Below are 20,798 nucleotides of genomic sequence, written 5' to 3'. Positions count from 1 at the left end.
ACCCGAGATAAGTTATGTTGGAAAGGCAGTTTTAAGCTTTAAGTATCAAAGGTTGTAAACAGAATGGGAGAGTACAATAGCTTGGCCGCCAAGATTTGGTTAAAACCGTACGCTTTTGACTATCGAAACGGGTTTTTATTTCTTTTCATGCAGTAGGTACAGGCAATTTTAGAAGTAATGATTTAAATTGAAAAAAATCCTATAGCTAGTCTATTTAAAAATATTTACTACATTTTAGGATTGAAAAATATACCTGTTGAAAAATTTTGTTTTCACAAATGTTTATGCCATTTGATTTGTAGGTTTTCGTATCTTGTTAAAAAAGTCATTAGTTGAATTATTCTTAAAAAAACTTAAAATTATCAACAATATTTTGCATATGATGAAATAGTTTGATTTCAAAATTTATTTAACGAGATTGTTAGTCGAAACTGAATTGTTACCAATTTAGTAGCATTTCTTAAAAGTTTTTATTTCCTATATAAACCAATACAAATTTTATAAATGAAAATAATTTGAATTCAATATCTTCTGTTGTTCAGGAGATATCGTACACGTATAACATATAACGTATAACGTAAACATAACAACCCCCATATTCTTCTTCTTTATAAAAATCTGCAAGACAAAAATGTATAAAGATGGTACATAAGGAGAAGCAGCCTTATGAATGTAAATCAAAACAAAAATCGGTAAAAGATCCTTAACAGCTGATGTAAGCATGCACAAATTTCATTCATCCCCTTATTAGACACAATTTTGAGACATTTTTGTTTACTTGGCCGTTTTCCATATAAAAGTCCATTGATATAAAGAAAAAACAAAACCAAATTAATCGACCTTCATATGGAAGCTTTGTATATGAAAACATATACAAGAATAGACTCATATAGAATGAGGAAATTGTGTAGATATTTTGGGTGGAAAAATAATTATCTCCCTTATTCTGCTGGCTGCTTATGGAAATGGAAATAATATTTTTCTCTCGCTCCCCCGAAATGTCTCAACTATCGATACTACCGCCAACGACTCGACCATGAGAGTACTATAGTTTTCATATACAAAGGTGGTGCGAATGTGGTGGTTTTCACCAATGGTGGTGAACCGATTTATCAAGTACCCTTACTCAATTCATACTTACTCGTTCGACAGACAGATGGTGTGCAAGTCAATTCAAATTTTGGTTGCGTACTTTTCGTTAAATTCTCGAGATATTCCTTAGACACAAACCTGAAAATAACAGTTTCCTGAAGGTGTAGCTAGATGACATCATGCACAGTTCTAATCAAAAAGAGTCTCATTTCTCTCATGCTACCGAAACATCATGCTAGCCAGTATAGCTACATTCCACACATGCACATTTTCGTAGTGTAAATACACATACCATAGCTGCTATTAATTATCAATTTATTCACTCTTTGGTGTTTTTTGTTAAGCATTTTGTGCACCCCATTCGAATATCTGAAATCCACAACCGAGCGAGCTTGATGCCTCCCCGGCTGAACTGCGTATTATAAAATTGAAATAAGTGTAATGCACTCGTAAATCTACTTTAGTCGACTAACGAAGAATTATTCAATTTAGTTCTGTTAAAGAAAAGAGTTTAAAAAAGTAATACCTATTTATACGAACAAAAAAAATAAGACCTTTTCGTCTACAAAAGTATACATAGGTATTTTCTTTAAGCTCCTCGGCATAAGCACAATAAAAGAATATAAAATCCTCGAAAATCAGCGTTGTTGTGTTGGTGTGGTGGTGACATGGTTTCATTGTAGGAAAAAGGAAACGGAAAATTGAGATTTTCAAATTGAACTGGAATGTGTCAGTGTAACATGACATAAACGGATTTGAAATAGAACACTTAACTTCCACTTCAACCCCTAAAAGCTAAAACCTAACGAACTCTCATATTGGAAAGGTTGATTCGGCAGATAGTGTACGATTGGTGGTGTCGCTGGAGGACGAATTGTTTGAGTTCAATATATAAGTGATATTTGTCCTGTGCCCTTAAAATACATTTTCTTTTTTAATTTATTTTACACATTCATTATGCAATAAGTGTTACAGTAAGTGAACTCTGGGACTTAACTTAATAGAAAGTTCAAGTGCTCTCTGTGCGAAATGCCAAATTTTCACGGAAGCAACAACTTCTTTCCCTGAAAATATCGATTTCCCTCGAAACGAAAATTTTATTCTTATACATATACCTACCTTTAACTTATTGTGTATATACTAACCCAATGATGGTTGGTATTGCTATGTTCCATCATTTTGAATTAAAACACTTTTGTTGCATGTAAATAGGTATACCTACCTTTACCTATAACTTTTGGCCCCCCCAAAACTTCCGCGAACCACAAAAACCAAAACCAAAACCATCGCCATCGCGGTTAAGTGATTTTCCATCGTGAGCAAATCTTTTTATATTTGTAGTGATTATTAAGGAATTGCTATTTTTATGCCAGATAATATGCTAGTGAGGCAATAACAGTAGTGCTGGTAAGTCAGATTTCCTCTGTTCAACAAGAACTCCCAAATGAAATGAAAGCTGCGCTCTGATCTTCTATTGAAAAACGGGCCTTAGTCAAAATTCTTTTTGATCCGTTTCCATATGAAGTGTCATCCAATAAACAAAGCAGCAACTTTAGTTGAGCGTTCATTAAGCCTTTGGTAAGTTTTATAGACTTGTTAATCCTTTTCTTTTATAGAATTAGCTCAACAACTTACATTTTAGTATTTATTTGAAATATAAAATAACAACTGGATTGCGCAACACTTAGTTGACCCTATTTATCAATCGATTATATTCCTTTTTTAACATTGTTTCATATTAAATTTTTGAACTATTATACATTCACATCAAAAATATAAGAATGACACATAATAATACTTACTTTACTTTGGATGTGGTTTTTATTGTTGTTTAACAAATGATTGCGCACAGTTTTTTTTGTCAAGTGATTAATTTAATCTAATTTAATAAATCTTCTTCTTTATGGCTATCGCAGATATACAGACAAGCAAGCTCCAAATTGTCGAGATGATTTCAAATATGAAAAGCGGTAGTGTGTTCACCGAGGGATATTTATTTGTTTTGGTTCTATTGATGGTTGGACTCACTGGAATCTATGGCCAGAATTCACCTCAGCAACAGGTCTGTCCAGAGCAAAGCGATATTTCACCGTGTATATGCACGGTGAAGAAAAACGGTCTGGACATTTTGTGTGAAACTACCGATCTGCAGCATATCAATGTGGCGATGGGCATTCTAAAAGGGAAAAGTCCTATTATTTTCTATCTTAAACTTCGTCACAATAATCTGCCGAAGCTACAGGGATTCGTGTTTCTAGCTTTGGATATTCGTCATCTTACCATACACAACAGCAGTTTGGCAGCAATTGAAGAAAATGCACTGAGCTCATTAGGTAAGTAAGATAACTCATTTGGGCATTTTTTGTGAATTCACTTTCCTTCCTAAAACAGTCTAATTTTACGAAAAATTACAAAATTTAAGTAAATCCTGTTCGCGTACTCAAAAATTTCGTAGTTTTTACGAGAGAGTAAAATATTTCCCCTACTAACAAATTTTACCCCAAGAAATTTCCTTGGGCTGATTTGTAAAAAGTGTCAAATTTGATAGAACTTCAAATAAATTAAACAAATGCAATTTATTTGCTGTCACTTATAAAATTAAAAATTCTTTTTCAAAGAACAGCAAAAAGTTTGCAATTTTCATGTTGTCTTAATTTATCCATTTACAAAAAAAAATTATAACCACGAAATTAAAAGACAAAATTTTTGGTTTGTATATAAGAAGTGTCATTTCGTTCCCGCTACATAAGCACCTGTCAAATTTTCACACTTGATAAGTAAAATTTACACGCTCCAACAATTCAGTATGCAGGTCCATACGACATAAGGGACTTGAAAGAAAGGCAAACTTCTGGTACCTAATTCGCAAGATGCCAAGAAAAATAAGGCAACTTAAGGGCCTTGCACATGTGAGCGAACAACGAATGGACGAACAAACGTGATTTTACACATTTTAAAAGCCAATTTCAAATAAAAACACATTTAAATTATAAGAAACCAATTGACACTTATTTTAGCATAATAAAATTTGCATTTGTTCTCTAAAACAAAACAATTGCAGTGTGGTTGCTACGAACTGTCAAACTCTTTTCGCGTTCCACATACCATCCACACAATTATAAATTGACAATTCGTCTCTGTCTGCGAATAGATATTAAGCTCATATGAAAGAAAAGTCAAAATATGCGAACATCCACAGTTTGCAGTATGTAGCTCATCTGCAAGATGCTTTAATTGGAAAGTTGAATGAAAAGTTAATTAAGAAAAATATCCCTAGCTATCAGGTCAAGCCTTCTTATGTCAAAAAGGGCCTTCTTATGTCTTATAAAACGCTGGGCAAAGGAGTTCAATGATCCCTATGTTACGCTTTCTTTGTATAATTGCCATGTTCGTCCTCATCTTGAATATGCTTCGCAGGTATGGACTCCCTATTACGAAATTCATAGAAAACGTATTGAATCAATTCAACATAATTTCATTCGCTTTGCTCTAAAAGGTCTTCCTTGGGAAGATCCCTATGATCTGCCTCCCTATGAACATCGTATTCTACTTCTTCAAATGCAATCTCTCCATCAAAGGCGTGTTAATAATGACTTAGTATTTTATCATCAACTCATTAATGGTGAAATTGATGCACCTTATTTGCTATCTTGTGTACATTTGAATTACCGGGGCGGAACTCATCACCTGCGCACGTTTGATTTTATACATATTGACTTCCATAGAACTAACTATGGCAAGAATGAAGCTTTAAGTCGAATGAGCATTTTATATAACTTAAAATGTTCATCGATAGATTTAAATTTAAATAAGGTGGGATTAAAATCATTGTTTAGAACCAGTGCTCCACTATCGTAATTTTTTGTTCTGTAATAGTTAAATGCTAATTTTGTTTTGTATTTTGTGCGTGTGTTAGGCTATATTTGTATTATTTTTTACTAACAACTAACACATGCACTTATGATGAGCCTCTGATCGTAGTTTGAAGCTTGCTATAAGCTTACTACTTTCTGAAATTCTGAAGTGTAAAAAAAAAAATAATAGTTGATCATGTGTTTTCATTCAGATAAAAGCTTAACCTTTTTATACTTTAATGTATTTATTTTTTGCACAATTCAATTTAATATTTTGTGCAACAATGTTCTTTGCCAAATTGGAAATGAAAAAAGTGGCTGGGATGCGACCCACACTGATAACTTAAAAGTTTGTAGGTTTTTGTGTTGTCAGTTGAATTATTCTAAAAAAATTTTAAATTACTAACAATATTTTTCATATAAAGAAATAGTTTAATTTGAAAATTTAGTTTTGTTAAATAGATTTTTAGTCGAAAACAAATTTTTACCAATTTTAGTAGCATTTCTTAAATTTTTACAAATTGGATGAATGAAATTAAATGGAGAGATATTAAGAACCGAACAATAATTTTTACCAAATTTGCGTACAATTTTTACAGATTTCATTTTCTTTATGAAAAAACGGACTGTGGGATTTTTATAAAAAAAAAACGACTGAATATCGAAAACAATATTTTCTGTGAAATAAAAAGTTTGAAGACAATAATTTTAATTTTTGAAAAGCTATTACAGTCGAAAGTTTTAGTATTGTTATTTTTGTTTTAGGTTTTTATTTTTTGTAAAAAACTGTCAATAGATTTTTCTCAAAATTTTATTAAATGTAAACAATTTTTTTAAAAGATAAAAGTAGTTTAAAGCCAATATCTCAAAGTTTTGAGAAGTTATTTGAGTCGAAATTGAATTTTTACCAACTTTTATTAATTTTCTTGTTTAGGTTTTTATTTTTTGTAAAAATCTGTCAATTCGATTTTTCTCGAAATTTTACTTAATGTTGAGAACTATTTTTTTAAAAGACAAAAGTAGTTTAAAGCCAAAGTTTTGAGAAGATATTTGAGTCGGAAATCAATTTTTACCAACTTTTGGTCTTTAGATTTTTGTAAAAATAACTGTCAATTCGATTTTTCTCAAAAGTTGTCTGAATGTTGAAAACAATATTTTTTATAAGTTAAAATTAATTGGAAGCCATAATCTCAAAAAAAGATATTAGAGTTGAAATTATATTTTTTACCAACTTTTGTTGAATTTGTTTTAGGTTTTTAGTTTTTTATAAAAAAAAACTGTCAATTTGATTTTTCTCAAAATTTTACTTAATGTTGAGAACTATTTTTTAAAAGACAAAAGTAGTTTAAAGCCAAAGTTTTGAGAAGATATTTGAGTCGGAAATCAATTTTTACCAACTTTTGGTCTTTAGATTTTTGTAAAAATAACTGTCAATTCGATTTTTCTCAAAAGTTGTCTGAATGTTGAAAACAACATTTCTTATAAGTGAAAATTAGTTTCAAGCCATAATCTTAAATTTTTAAAAGGGTATTTATGTCGGAAGTGAATTTTTACCAACTTTTGTTAAATTTTCTTTTATGTTTCTATTTTTTGTTAAAAAAAAACTGTCAATTCAAAATTCAACCGAATGTTGAAAACAATATTTCTTATAATATTAAATAAGGTTAAAGCCATAATCACAGTCGAAATTCAAATTTTACCAACTTTGAGTAATGATTTTCTTAGGTTTTTATAAAAAAAAAACTGTCAATTTTATTTTTTTCAAAATTTCACCAGATGTTAAAAACGTTATTTTTCGTTGCACGAAATTCGTTTGGAAATTAAATCTTTGGTGACAATTTTTTTTTCATATTTTTTATTTATAAAAAAACCGTTGGGATTTTTTTTCCAAAATCATACTGGTTTTGTATCACATTACAATTTATAATATAAAATTTAATTCAAGTCTTTAGCGTCATTGGTTCGTGAGATATATAGGGTTAACCAAAATATTTACCTTTTTTTTTAACTGCTATGGTAAAAATACAACCCACTCAATTTTCTTGAGAGTCCTTCCTGCATCTTTCTGCCTTATTATCTGTAAAACAAAATTTATTTGAAGTCAATATCTCTTTTGGTTTTTGAGCTATGGACGATGAAAAAAACGTCGCGAACGTACAGATGCACGGACGTACGAACGAACGTACGCACGCACACACAGATATCCTTCTAAAAATCTTTTATTTCGGCTCTAGGGACCTTGAAACGTCGAGAAATGTCAAATATTTCAATTCGATAAATCGGACCCATGACAATAACTTCCTATGGGAAGTTAATAAGTAATATTTGCTTACAATACAAAATACAAATCGTGAGAAATGTTTTTTATGAAGTAAAGTTCTGAGTTTGAAAGGTATAACACCTGAAAAACTAGCTATAGCTGCCTCTGTCAAAATGTACTCTCAAAGAATGCAGTTGACTGCAAATAAAGTCCCTTATGTTGTCTCAACCTGCCCATTTGTCCAGTTAATATTTCTAAGATCTCAGAGATTCCCAAATTCTCAGAAATTTAAACAGAATTTCTTGAAGAACTTCACTTTTGGTGTCAAGAATTCTCTATCGCACAATTCAAAAAGGAAGAATGAAAAGTGTATTGTGTTTATATTTATTGCTCCTGTTCCGTCAATCAACCTGAAAAATTCTCAGAAATCTTAGAAATAAAAAATTTTCAGTTGAAAATTTTAAAATGCATTACAAAAATGTTGAACATTTTGCTTGTAACAATTGAAAGTTTTGTAAGTAAAATTTTCTTGACCTTTAAGGAGTGATCACAATTAATCACCGAAATCTTATTATCAAAACTTTTGGATTATGTTTTAAGATTCGCACATAAAAAACAAAGTTTATGCCAATGCTCCAAAATTCATTTAAAGTCTTAAAGATTGAGTTCTTTAAGTTCTGCTAATGGCTATTATTGGTTTCCATTTCTAATCGTATACACTCGCTACTTTACAACGAAATATGCATTGATGGATTTCTCTTATAAAAATGAAATCTCTTTATTGGAAACCCCTATATTATGGAATATCGAAGTATGCAAATAAGGTTTAAATGAATTTTAAAAGAACTTAAAAAACAACATTTGTAAAGTCAAAATAGATTTAGACTCGGTTTAGTAATTAGACCACTAAACCGAGTCTAAATCGTTTTTGACTTTACGAAGCTTCTTCTATCTTAAATTGTTGATACCTATACTGAACGTTTGATACAAAGTTTTAGCATTCTCAAAAAAGATATCTATATTTTTAGGGTTAACTTATGTAAGGATTACAATAATTCTCTTAAATTTTAGATCAATTATATTTAACAAATGTATTTCAATTTAATGTAATAATTTATTTTATTTTTTATATTTTTTTTCAGGAAAAGGTCTCACTCAATTGGATGTTTCTTTGAATCAACTTCGAAATGTACCTTCGCAAGCATTGAAAAATCTTCACCATTTATTAATTCTCAATCTAAATCATAATAAAATAACAAATATTCACGACAAGGCATTTGAAGGACTTGACACCTTAGAAATACTCACTTTATATGAAAATCAAATAAACTCTATTGAACCGGAAGCTTTTAGAGGATTAGAAAAGTAAGTATTATATTCGAGTATTATAAATAGTACTAAGTTTAAAAATAACGTAAACTTTCTTTTTCGTTAGAAAACTTAAACGTTTAAATCTGGGCGGCAATGATTTGAATCTTGTACCACAAAAAGCACTCTCTATACTCGACACACTTAAGAAGCTAGAAATACAAGAGAACAAAATTAAAATCATTCGCGAAGGTGATTTTGAAGGTAAGACAAATATTTTATTTTATTAAACTGTAATGTTTTACATTAAAGTAAAACAAAAAGTTATTATTATTTGCCCTACTATGCTTAACTTTCACGTGATCTGCTATTCACCGAATTTGTTCAAAATTCGTTAAGAACTTCGTTATAAAGTTCAAAATCCAAAATTATTTGATCTAAGCTCTCACAAAAAGTTTAAATGACTATACATATATACGATAAATGGAAAAATTGTCAATTTGTATCCATCCAAGCAGATGAAACAACTGATGTTTCTTGCAGCAATAAGCTTGGAAGCATATTGCTGCAGCGGTCAAATATTTGAACGTTTCTTTGGCTTTTTTAATATTTCAAGAGATAAAACAGCTAATGGTACAGCCAAAATTATAGAAAATGGTCTTGAAGAAAGAGAAATTAAACACACATTAATAAGTCAGACTTATGATGGTGCTAGTATCATAACTGGACATAAGGGAGGAGTGCAAACTCTAATCAAGGATATTTGTCCAAATACAGTTTTTGTGCATTGTTGGGCAAATCAACTTAACTGAGTTTTATTGTATGATTCGAAACAAATAAAAGACGGCAAGTTATTAACATGTGACTAGACTGCGTTCCATTATTTTTTCTCTCGCTACATCACGAACACTTTTACTTAAAGATGAAAGGTGGAAACAAGATGGAATTACCATCGAAGGGCTGTTCCCTTGGTATTTTCGTTTATATTAGAAAATGATAAGTTTAAAAACCACACTAATAATGCAGCTATAGGACTGCAATGACTTTAAAACCATTTTCTACCTTTGCTTCTATTCAAAAATATTTACATTTACATCAAACATTACAAACATCGAAGGGCTGTTCCCTTGGTATTTTCGTTTATATTAGAAAATGATAAGTTTAAAAACCACACTAATAATGCAGCTATAGTACTGCAATGGCTTTAAATTCATTTTCTACCTTTGCTACTATTCAAAAATATTTACATTTACATCAAACATTACAGTGTGCATGTCTGAAGCTTAATTTTCAATCAGCCTTTAAAAAGTGTCCAGTTTTTGGACTGTTAGAAGATCTCATATATAACTCCAATATTTAAGCCTGGCTCGAAGGAAAATGTAACCAATTATAGGCCTATCTGCAAATTATCAGTGATCCCAATAATGTTCGAAATGCTTGTCTGTACAAAATTATATTTTTTATTTGTTAAGGATTTAATATCCGAATAGTAGCAAAGTTCTACTGCTACAAACCTTTCAATGCTATGTGAATCTGTACTTTGCGGGTTTGAAAATGGTTTACACACTGATATTATCTTTACAGATTTTGCAAAAGCTTTTGATAGAGTTAATCATAGTATACTAATTTTTAAGTTTTCAAAACTTGGTTTCCATTCTAATATCATAAAATGGTTTCTTGTTATTTAAAAAAACCAAAAGTATTGATGTAAATTCAGGTGTTCCGCAAGGAAGTCATATTGGCCCTTTTTTATTTATCCTTAATAAATAAATGACATTCCGGTAAATTTTAAATACTCGAAGTTTTTTATGTATGCCGATGATATCAAGATATTCTGGCTCATAAAATCTTCTACAGACTGTGTGTATCCACAAGAGGATATCAAAAAACTGGTGTGAATCTGACAAGTTGTTCCTGAATGTTGCCAAATGTCTGAGCCTTACATGCCATAGAAAAAAACACCTATCATATTTGATTATACTATCAACAATATGGGTTTAGAGGGTTACAGCAATAAAGACTTTTTTGTTTACTGTTCTTGAATTACGTTTTTCTTTTTAACTACTAACTTTTTGTAATAATTACTAGTTAAAATACAAATTAATCACTAAAAATAAAATAAAATAAAGAATTGCTATATTAATTTGTAATTGAACTTATTAAAATACAAATTACTTAAGTAATTTGTAATAATTGATATAGAATTTAAAGCTAATTGAATAATTTGTAATTTTATTTTTCGAATAACAAATTAGATATTATTATAATCATAATTTAATTACAATAATTATTTAGATGGAAAAATCACTTATCATCAAAACGAAAAATAAATTGGGCTTCTATATAACAAATTGAATTTTAAGCACATAATATCTCTGAATTGTATAATACAAAAGCCCCTTAAAAATCAAAAACTGTTAAACAAAACAATAATCCATGGTCTTCTCATGCCATTAGAGACTTGATGCAACAGCGAAATGACGCCTATACGAACTAGAAAATATATCGACTAACCCAGCTCCGTCGTATGTTTTGCTCACTCCGTAACAGATTAGTAGCTCGATACCCGAGGCAATTTCGTTTACTTACCAACGCGACAGTAATGAGCCTGAATTTTCTACAGAAGATAGTGCTGATGTAGTAGAAAGTGTTATTTCTATTGATCCAAAAGCTGTTGGGCGCGATGATATACATCCTACCTTTTTGTGTATGATATTGCCAGTTGTTTTGCCATATATCACTTTTGCTTTCAATACTTTTTTGACGTCCTCGATATACCCTGAGTCATGAAAAGGTGTTAAAATCATTCCATATCCCAAAAACGCTAAAAGAGATGAATTTAGACATATTTCGGTATTGCCATTTTTGTCGAAAATTTTTGAAAGGATCCTTCAAAGGCAAATGAAAGTCTTATTATTTACAAACTCACTGCTCAGCCCTTATCGATCTGGTTTTCGGAAGACACAGAGCTGTATTACTGCACTTTTAAACGTTACTGATGACATTAGAAAAGCATAAGATAAAGACAAGAATACGTTTCTATAGTGTTCTTGGATTTTTCGAAGGCTTTCGATTCCGTTAATCATGTCAATCTATGTAGAAAGCTCATTCAAAATTTTAATTTGTTATCTAGAGCAACTAAATTATTTTTTTTCTTATCAAACTGATAAGAAACAAGCAGTGCAAGTTGGTGACACCCTGTCAAATTTGTTGCCGAATGCCACTGGTGTACCACAAGGTTCCATACTGGGTCCTCTCTTGTTTTCTGCTTATGTTATTGAACTTCCATCTTCATTAGTTAATTGCAGCTCTCACTTGTATGCTAATGACGTTCAGCTTTACTTCAGCTGTCCACTTGGCCTTATCGAACATGGAGCTTTCTGTGTAAATGAAGACATGAAGAGAGTCGCGAATTGGTCTTTGTCAACCGGACTAATGTTGAATCCTAAAAAATCTAAATGTCTTGTAATTAATAGAAAATCTCTTGACCTTTCTTATTTTCCACCGATTGTTCTGAGCAATGCTCCAATCGAATATGTGGTTACAGCAAAGAATCTTGGTGTGACTTTTAATCGTCTTTTGACCTGGGATGATTATATAAATGGAATCGTTGGTAAAGTTAATGGAGTACTTTGTACGTTATGGGTTACACAATCATTAACTCAATTAAAAACGCGTTTGCTTCTCGCAAACGTTTGTGTATTCCCATCCTAGTTTATGATTGTGAAATCTTTTGTAACTGCAGATTCACGAGCAGGCGAAAACTTAATGTAGCTTTCAACTCAATAGTTCGTTATGTTTTTGGATTTCCTACGTAGATATGATATCTGATTTTGCCTCGCGCTTACTAGACTAGACATGCCTTTCGAAAAATATTTGTTTTTGCAACCACAATATTGTTTTGACAGAGTAAGAAGGGCGCCTTCAAACAGATCTCATCAGCTAATTATCCCTCCTTATATTTACATGTTTAATATCGGAATGTCAATTTTTTGTAAATTCGGTTAAGCTTTAGAACACTTTACCTCGTAGTATAAAACAAAATCTAAACGCAACAAGCATAACCATTAAATTTTTGTATCTTATGATAGATTTAAAAATTAAAGTAAATTTTGCTTATTATCTTGGCTCAGCCTTTTTGTAAAATAAGCTCACAGCTACTTTATAAGATTTAAGATTAAGCAATTCCGATATTTAAAATAAAATAAAAATATTATTAATTTATTATTATTATTATTAAAATTATTGCAAATTAATAAAACAATGTTTATTTTAATAAATTTCATTACAAATAAATATAATAATTTAAAATATAAATAATAAGATTACAGATTATTAAATTAATTTCTAATAAAACTATTTAAAACATTGATTACTGTTGTAATTTGTTATTTTATTTTAATTATTATAAAAGGATTTTATAATTCAGTATTGGTTAGTTATAATTTTCACCTCAAGAACTCCAGTTGAGATTTAAAGTCCACCAAATTTGAATGGTGGCCAATCGTCCCTGGAAAATTTAAGTTAGGAACATAATTCAAATTCACTGAAACATTTACGTCTGAATCTAAATATTGCTTCGAGTTGAACAGTAGAATAGGACTGCATTTGCCTATACAACTGTCCAAATATTAATTAACATAAAATACCTTTAAACAATTAATTATTTCCAACTATTTTTAATTTTGTATCGATTTTAATTTACAGGAATGGAAAACTTAGATTCATTGATCTTGGCACATAACATGATAAGCACTGTTCCTGCTAATGTTTTCTCCCATTTAACACTTCTCAACTCTTTGGAATTGGAAGGCAATAAAATATCTGTAATCGATAAGGACGCCTTTCGAGGATTGGAAGGTAAATAACAATAAATTGTTTTAAGGTGATTTAATTTTAATAAGGTGACGAATATATTATATTTTAGGAATCATAGGGGGCTTCTTAAAAATATCTGCATAAAAGAGCTTCTCAGGCTTCAACAAACTTTTCTGATTATTAAAATCATAAAACAAAACGCACTAGTTTCTGCACTAGTTTTAGATGAAAACATTCGTTTCTAAATCCGAGTGGATTTTGGAAGGCCCGTTTAGTACTAGACCTCTTTAGTACTCTCAGCAGAGTCTTGTTTGGCCTTCGTAACTCCTTTACTTCCAAAAGAAGGGCAATTTGAAGGAATTTTAAAATTGTACTGAAGTCTCTATAATAACAAAAAAATAGAGTCGTATGTCTTTAAGATTTTACATGCAATCTACTAAAACAGCTGAACTTTTGACAAGTAAATTAATTTGAATTTCAAATTATCTAAGCAGCTCTTCGGTTAAAATAAATTGGCAGGTTCAGGCAACATAAGGGACTTCATTTGCATTCTTAAAACGTAAATTTCGGTCAAAAAAATTAGTTAGTTCTTCAAGTGTCGCATACATTTCAAACTCAAAACTTTACTTTACTAACCTCTACCTTCAGTTGACCATGCCAACAATTATTGTTATCTTCAAAACACTTTTTGGGCAAGCTACAAGTCCAAGAGGACTTGTATTTTGTATTGTAAAAAAATGTTTCTTATTCTTTTTTTTTCATAAAGAACCTTTTTACATAAAAAATTTAATGGAATTGTACAGACAGTTAATATACTACATTGTCAACTGTCATTTTGACATAAGTGGACGTTTTTTGAAAGTTGGGGAGACTTTTTTTACAAACTTTCCAGTTAACTTTGCAATAAAATTGGGCAGGTTCAGTCAACTTCATTCTTTGAACGTACATTTTGACCAAAACAACTAGTTAGTTTTTCAAATTTCATGAATTTCAAATTCAGAACTTTACTTCGTAAACTTTTACTTCAAGTTCATAGTACAAAAAGTACCAACAAAATTATTGTCTATAAAATACCCCCAGGCAAGCTACAAGTCCATCACAATTTGTATTTTGTATTGTAAAGAAATATTATAGTTATTTCTTTTGCAGGTTGACAAAGCACCCTTTTACAGAAAGCATTAAAAGAAGTTGTGCAGAAAAAAAATAAATCATAGAGTAATAAAGTTCAGCTTTCAGTTGAATGAAAAAACCTGATCAACTGTCATTTTGATAGAAGTGGACTTGACTTAATAGTTAGGGAGATTTTTCTTGACTAACTTTCCAGGCGACTTTCCATTAAAGTTGCCTTAATTGGAAAATAATTTGTTAGCAGCTGGCCAATCAGATGCTTGAAACTTGCCTAACTTTCAAGTCCCTTATGTAGTCTGAACCTGACATTTGCCTTAATTGGTTGTATTGCTTTAGGATTCATTGAAATTTGGCTCACCTAAAGCATTATGCACATGAGCACGACCAACAACCAACGAATGAACGAATATTCGTCGATTTTGACGATTCTTTCACATGAAAGTTTTTAATTCGTCGCGAATAAAGTTTGACTTTGACCACCGAAACCAAAACAAGAATGATTTGTTTGTACGCGCGATTATTTTATTCGTTGGGAGTGTGGATAATGTGGAACGCGAATAAAGTTTGACAGTTCGTATCAACTTCAATTTTTTCGCGACGAATATATTTTTTTTCTTAAATTTATGAACATATGATATTTAAAAGTATAAGTATGCATCATAAATCAAATATATTCAACATGAGTCACTTAAGTCAAAACATTTGAAGGCTTTTAAGAATCGGTGACTTCGTGAATTTGTGTGGAAGGGCAGAGAAATAATTTACGAGCAGGAAAATCATAGGAAATACCTAAGCCTGCCACAAATCCGGTTTGTTTGACTCACGACTCACTTTTGACTTTTCCTATAAACTTGTATTCGGTGAGGCAACCGCTATTACACGTTGAATCGTGCCCCATGCCTCAAATTTGTTGTTTTGTTTTGAATGATCCTTCTCTTTGGCTTTAATTTTTCGATAGGTTTTGATGTTGAGTTAAACTCATAAAACAAAATAAATAGGATTTTGGAAATGGATTCCGAAAAGCTGTTAAACTGTGCATCGATTGCCATAAATGACACGGACACGGACAGCAGTGAAAATGAGGCTGTTGTGATGAAATTGCTGGATTTGTGTTAGAAAATAGCTTTGGAATGTGAACAAGCAAAGCAGAAGAGACTCTGGGTTAAGACTTGGAGAAAAAAAAGAAGTGAACCTAGTTCGTTCAACTTTATTACAAGTGACCTTTTCTGGTTTTCAAACAAATTCGATTTTGTTTATCCCAGCAACAAGAAAATCGAATGAAAAAGAACAGCATAAAACGAATATGAGAAAAAAGAAACGTCAAAGTAAGTCTACTAAAAATTTGCCCCAGACTCACCGGAAATTTGTGCTTCCATCTCATTTTCTCACATCTGCTTCCTTTTTCTGACTCATTTGAGTCGTGAGCCATCGTGTAATAGCAGACTTATAGATAGAACAACAAGATCTGTCCATTCGATTTTTTAACGTCATTCAAACATTTTTATTTAAGGTCTCTTCCGCCTGTCAGATCGATTTCTTTTTTGTTAAATATAAATTTCTGCTTAACCTTGAATTTGGGGTCAAACCAAACTTGTAAAAAAAGTGTAAAATGTCATATACATTTAACAATATCCTTACTTTCTGACATTCCTTTCCGATTTATGTTGATCTAATAATCCAATACTGTTTTATTTAATTCCATTCACATTCAAAAACTTCTTTACAGATGTAAATTTAAATTAAAGTATTTTCGCAAGTTTTTTTATCGTTAGTTGTGACGACACTTTAAATATCTGGAAAATTATTTCCCATTTTTATTCGAAAATAGTAATACCTTCCAAAAAGTATCTAAATTCCACTCGTTTTTAACCCCTCTCCACTAGTCCTTCAGTCAAACCTATGAGACGAATAATGCTCATTTGTTTATTTTATAATTCTAATGATATGTTTTCTAAAAATATCATCAAATATTTGTGAGTACACTTGTATTTTGTTAATCAAATGTAGTAATGAAATTAAATGAACTTTTGATTAACCCTTTTAACTTGTTCATTGAACTTGAACAATCACTAACAATCCATATGATATCATCATCATTAATACAGAGGTTTTGAGTTGGGAAGCTGTATAAATTAAGTCATACATACAAATATAAGAATAGGTCTATTTATTCGATTGATTTATCTTCTGTAAATAAATTATTAGATTCTACAGTAAAAACCCTTCAATGAATTAGAATTAATGGCTGAAACATAAACATGCTTCAGCTTTGGCTTCACCTTACATTTATGAGTTCAGCCATAGGAATTCAATGGCTGCGTTCAATCTCGTGTTGGATAGGGTATCTTGGATAGGTGGATTTTAAGATACCTTGTTGAACGAGTTGTATAGCTGTATTTAGAAAGCTGTCAAAAAATTTAAGCAAATTTCAGCTGTTCACAAAAAGCAGAGAAACATTTAAGCTTCGAAGTCAAAATTGTTGTAAGATAAAACATTAACGGACGATGATAAATTGATATGTGCGTAACAATTTAATAAATAAAAGATATCCTTAATCTGTAATCTATGTTCATATGTGTGTTAAATTTGGTCTTAGCTCAATCGGAATTCTATATACGATTAATAATTTACTTACGAAATCTCCGGTTTTAAACGATTTACGTTTAACAGAAAACTATCCTAACAGAAACGAGGACTATTATGAAGTGACAATACCTAGATATGTTTTGGAAGAGTTTCGATCTCATTTCCGAATAAGCAGAAGTTGCTTTGCGGTAAGATTTTGAGTTGGTTTGTTCACAGTAAATTAAGTTTTAGCCTAGTGTGGGACCAACGCAAGAACTTTTGTTGCATGATATATCCGTTTGCTTATCCAACGCTTCTTTAAAAACCATTTAACGGGCACTATCAACTTGAAATCTGTAATGAATTGCTTATTAACAATTTCAAATTATTAGGATCTTTTGCACAAAGTGCAGCAAGATAATAGAACTTGGACAAAAACTGTTGTTTTTCGTTTGGATCTTGAGTAAGCAAAAAAGTTTTTTATCAGCTGGAGACAGGTTCAGTTTAGCTAAGAGTTCTTCTCATTTTTGTTTCTTGAAATTAAACAATGTGTTGAATCAGCTGTTCTGTCAGATACCTTCACACCCCAGAGATTTTTGGATACCTTTGGATTCCTTTTTTGACATCTGAGCTGTTATTTTACACGTAAAACACTTACAAAAAGGTATCCGGATACCCTATCTGTCTGAGATTGAACGCAGCCAATGCATGCTTTTACAATGAAGCTTCGACCTCACGTTTCATTTGATAATCGTTAGGAAATAACGTAATGTGTCTCAAAACGGAAGCTCTGTCAGCTGCTAATAATAGATGTGCCATTTTAGAAATGTCATATTGGAAGTGTCATTCAAAGCAACCTTGAAGCAGGTCCAACGTAACGCAGACGAAGCTGAAGCTAAAGCGTGTTTGTGTTTCAGCTATAAATCACCTCCTCTGTTGTTTTTTTTGTTATAAAATTACGAATAATATTTAACATTTCTTATCATATAATTATTAGAAAACCTTCAATATTTACGATTGGGCGATAACAACGTTCATACTATTCCAAGCGATGCGTTACGTCCCCTCCATCGTCTGCGTCATCTAGATTTAAGAAACAATAATATAAGTTTCTTAAGTGAAGACTCTTTCACTGGATATGGAGATTCTTTAACATTTCTTAACCTTCAGAAAAATGAGTAAGCTTAATTATTGCATATTTATCTTGGATAAACAATTTATTTTTTTTTGTTTAAAATCTTAAGCATAAAAGTTTTACCAGCCATGCTTTTTGAAAATTTGAATTCTTTGGAAACTTTGAACATACAAAACAATAAATTACTACGCATCCCAGAGGATATTATGGAACCAATAATGGATACGTTGCATGTGATTGATATAACAGGTTTGTAACTTTCAATATTATCTTTAAATGTGTGCATATTTTAACAATTATTTAATTTTAGATAATCCACTTATATGTTCCTGCGATTTGATCTGGTTCCCAAATTTATTGCAAGATCTTAAAAGTCGCGACGATGAAATGGCTCAGAAGAAAAAACCACTATGCCATATGCAAATAGAGAACCGCGAGTATTTTGTTCAAGCCATGCCCTTGGAAAAAATGCACTGTGCTGGACAAAAGGTCAGTTCATCCACATCAATAGGTGTTAGCAATGTTTTGAACACCAGACTCATTGCTAATATATGTCTTTTCAAACTTTGGCCTTTTAGATTCGTCTAAAGAATCAGCTACTGCTTTAAGTACTAAACAAAACAAATTTGAACAAAACAACAAAAATGTTGATGATTTTTTGAAAATACACTCCCTGCGGAAAAATTCATTAAAATTCATATTTATTAATTTCGAAAACCTAAACAAAAAAAATCCTACATAATTAATTTAAAGCATATCAAATTTTAATGTATTTTTTGTAATCAAATCACTACCTACAAACATTTATACAGATATTTTATTCAAGACATGACAGTACCTAAAATACAAACAAAAATCGTTACTAAATGTCTAAAAATAATAGACGTGTTTTTTAATCTAATGTCTAAGTAATTATTTTTTATTAATCAAGCAATAATGGCTTATTAAATATGAATAGTAAATTTGTTGCTTTTTGCTAAGAGAATATTTTGTATTCTTACTTAAATGTTACAATATTTTTGAATGTCAATTTTTTTACCTAAAATGTTTTTTACTCGTATTGGTGTGAAATACAATCATAACTTTATCGAACATAAAAGACGCTCTTTTTAGGAATATTGTCGTTTGCTATACAAAAAGATACATATCAATCAACACAACAAAAACGGGAAATGTACATAAAACGCAAGAACTGACTATACAATAAGTAGTTTGCCCTAAATATACAAATAATTAAATAAATATTAATAGAAAAAAGGTATTTATAGAAAAAAAAATAAAACATTGTTTATAAAAATAAAAAAATGAAAACATATCACTTTAAAAAATAATCTAGGACGAGCTGTGTTCTTAAAAAAAAAAACAAAAAACATATTTAAAATAATTATAATAAAAAGCATTAAGCAAATACTCATACATATCAAATTAAACATATCAATGCTGACATTTGTTACTCAGTAAAAAAAAAGAAGAATTAAAGTTTTCTAAATATTTACACGATAAGATTTATATTAAAAGAAAGGAAAAAACTTATATATTTCATGTAAGGAAATGGAACTTGCTAGCATTTGGAAGCAATATTTTGGGTCAGAGTCCAAATGCAGTGACTTTTATTTTATTACCAAAAATTGTATTTTTTTATTTAATAATGTTATTTTTTCATATTTTCGATGTGAGTTTTAAATAATTACTCCTTTCGTTTAAGATTGGAGTTTGGATGTTTTTTTGATCGCAAATTTAAATTTTTAAAAAATAGGTACATCTTTGGAGCTATTTGTCATATTGTATTAATGTAAAAACAAAATGTTTTAATTTAAAATGTACGTATTTAACGTGAAAGAGAACCACTTAAATAAAAGTTGCCCTACGCCACACTAAAGTTATGTTGTTTTATTTAATAATGGAGTATGATGATTTTTATTTGCTTTAAATTCGCGTTCAATTTCTATAGTTAATTGAAATTGCCAATGACTTACTTACTTACTTAAGGTGGCGCTACAGTCCGGGGCGGACCTGGGCCTCAACCAACAAGCGTCTCCAGCCAGCTCGGTCCCTAGCTAGCTGTTACCAGTTTCGCACGCCAAGTTGGTTGAGGTCCTCTCCCACCTGCGTGCGCCACCTGAGTCGCGGTCTTCCTCTACTGCGCCGTCCCTCGGGATTGGATTCGAAGACCTTCCGGGCTGGATCGTTGATGTCCATCCGCTCTACATGACCTAGCCATCTAAGCCGTTGGACTTTAATTCTGCTAACTAGGTCAGTGTCGCTGTACAGCCCGTACAGTTCGTTGTTATATCTTCTCCTCCATTCTCCATCTATGCGTATGGGACCAAAAATCGCCCGAAGAATTTTTCTCTCGAAGCATCCTAAGACCCTCCCATCTTTCTTTGACAGGGTCCAGGCCTCAGCGCCATAAATGAGAACCGGGATGATGAGTGTCTTATAGATGGTGATTTTAAATGCTCGAGAGAGGACTTTACTTTTTAATTGCCTTCTAAGTCCAAAGAAACAGCGATTTGCAAGAGTTATTCTTCGTTTGATTTCAGCGCTGGTGTCGTTGTCTGCATTAATAACGGTGCCTAGGTAGACAAAGTCCTTAACTACCTCAAAGTTATAGCTGTCCATGGTGACGTTTTGTCCA

At 31.0% G+C, this 20,798-nt stretch overlaps 1 protein-coding gene across 2 annotated transcripts; it reads left to right on the top strand.

The window, feature by feature from the left end:
• Positions 1–1,467: 1,467 nt before the first annotated feature.
• LOC129950034 (toll-like receptor 13) lies at positions 1,468–20,039 on the top strand. 2 transcript variants are annotated; one of them, XM_056061803.1, is made up of 9 exons: positions 1,468–2,670; positions 3,009–3,425; positions 8,349–8,571; positions 8,642–8,778; positions 13,222–13,374; positions 18,023–18,203; positions 18,270–18,409; positions 18,471–18,649; positions 18,739–20,039. In XM_056061803.1, exons 2-9 carry the CDS (start codon positions 3,041–3,043, stop codon positions 18,766–18,768), a joined length of 1,428 nt encoding a protein of 475 aa, XP_055917778.1. In that variant the 5' UTR covers positions 1,468–2,670; positions 3,009–3,040; the 3' UTR covers positions 18,769–20,039. The 2 variants fall into 2 exon arrangements, with proteins under 2 accessions (XP_055917778.1, XP_055917777.1); XM_056061802.1 differs by having other exon boundaries at positions 1,469–2,407; positions 2,466–2,670; positions 18,471–20,039.
• The last annotated feature ends 759 nt before the right edge of the window (positions 20,040–20,798 follow it).

This window comes from Eupeodes corollae, chromosome 3, assembly GCF_945859685.1.
Source record: "Eupeodes corollae chromosome 3, idEupCoro1.1, whole genome shotgun sequence".
Taxonomy (NCBI): domain Eukaryota; kingdom Metazoa; phylum Arthropoda; class Insecta; order Diptera; family Syrphidae; genus Eupeodes; species Eupeodes corollae.
Note: the sequence above shows the minus strand (reverse complement) of the source record. Positions and strands in the feature narration are given on the sequence as shown.

Coding starts and splice junctions, on each gene's coding strand:
- LOC129950034 (XM_056061802.1), top strand. CDS start 3,041: ATGATTTCAAATATGAAAAGCGGTAGTGTGTTCACCGAGGGATATTTA. Junction 8,572..8,641: donor GCTTTTAGAGGATTAGAAAA/GTAAGTATTATA, acceptor CTTTTTCGTTAG/AAAACTTAAACGTTTAAATC. Junction 18,204..18,269: donor CTTAACCTTCAGAAAAATGA/GTAAGCTTAATT, acceptor TAAAATCTTAAG/CATAAAAGTTTTACCAGCCA.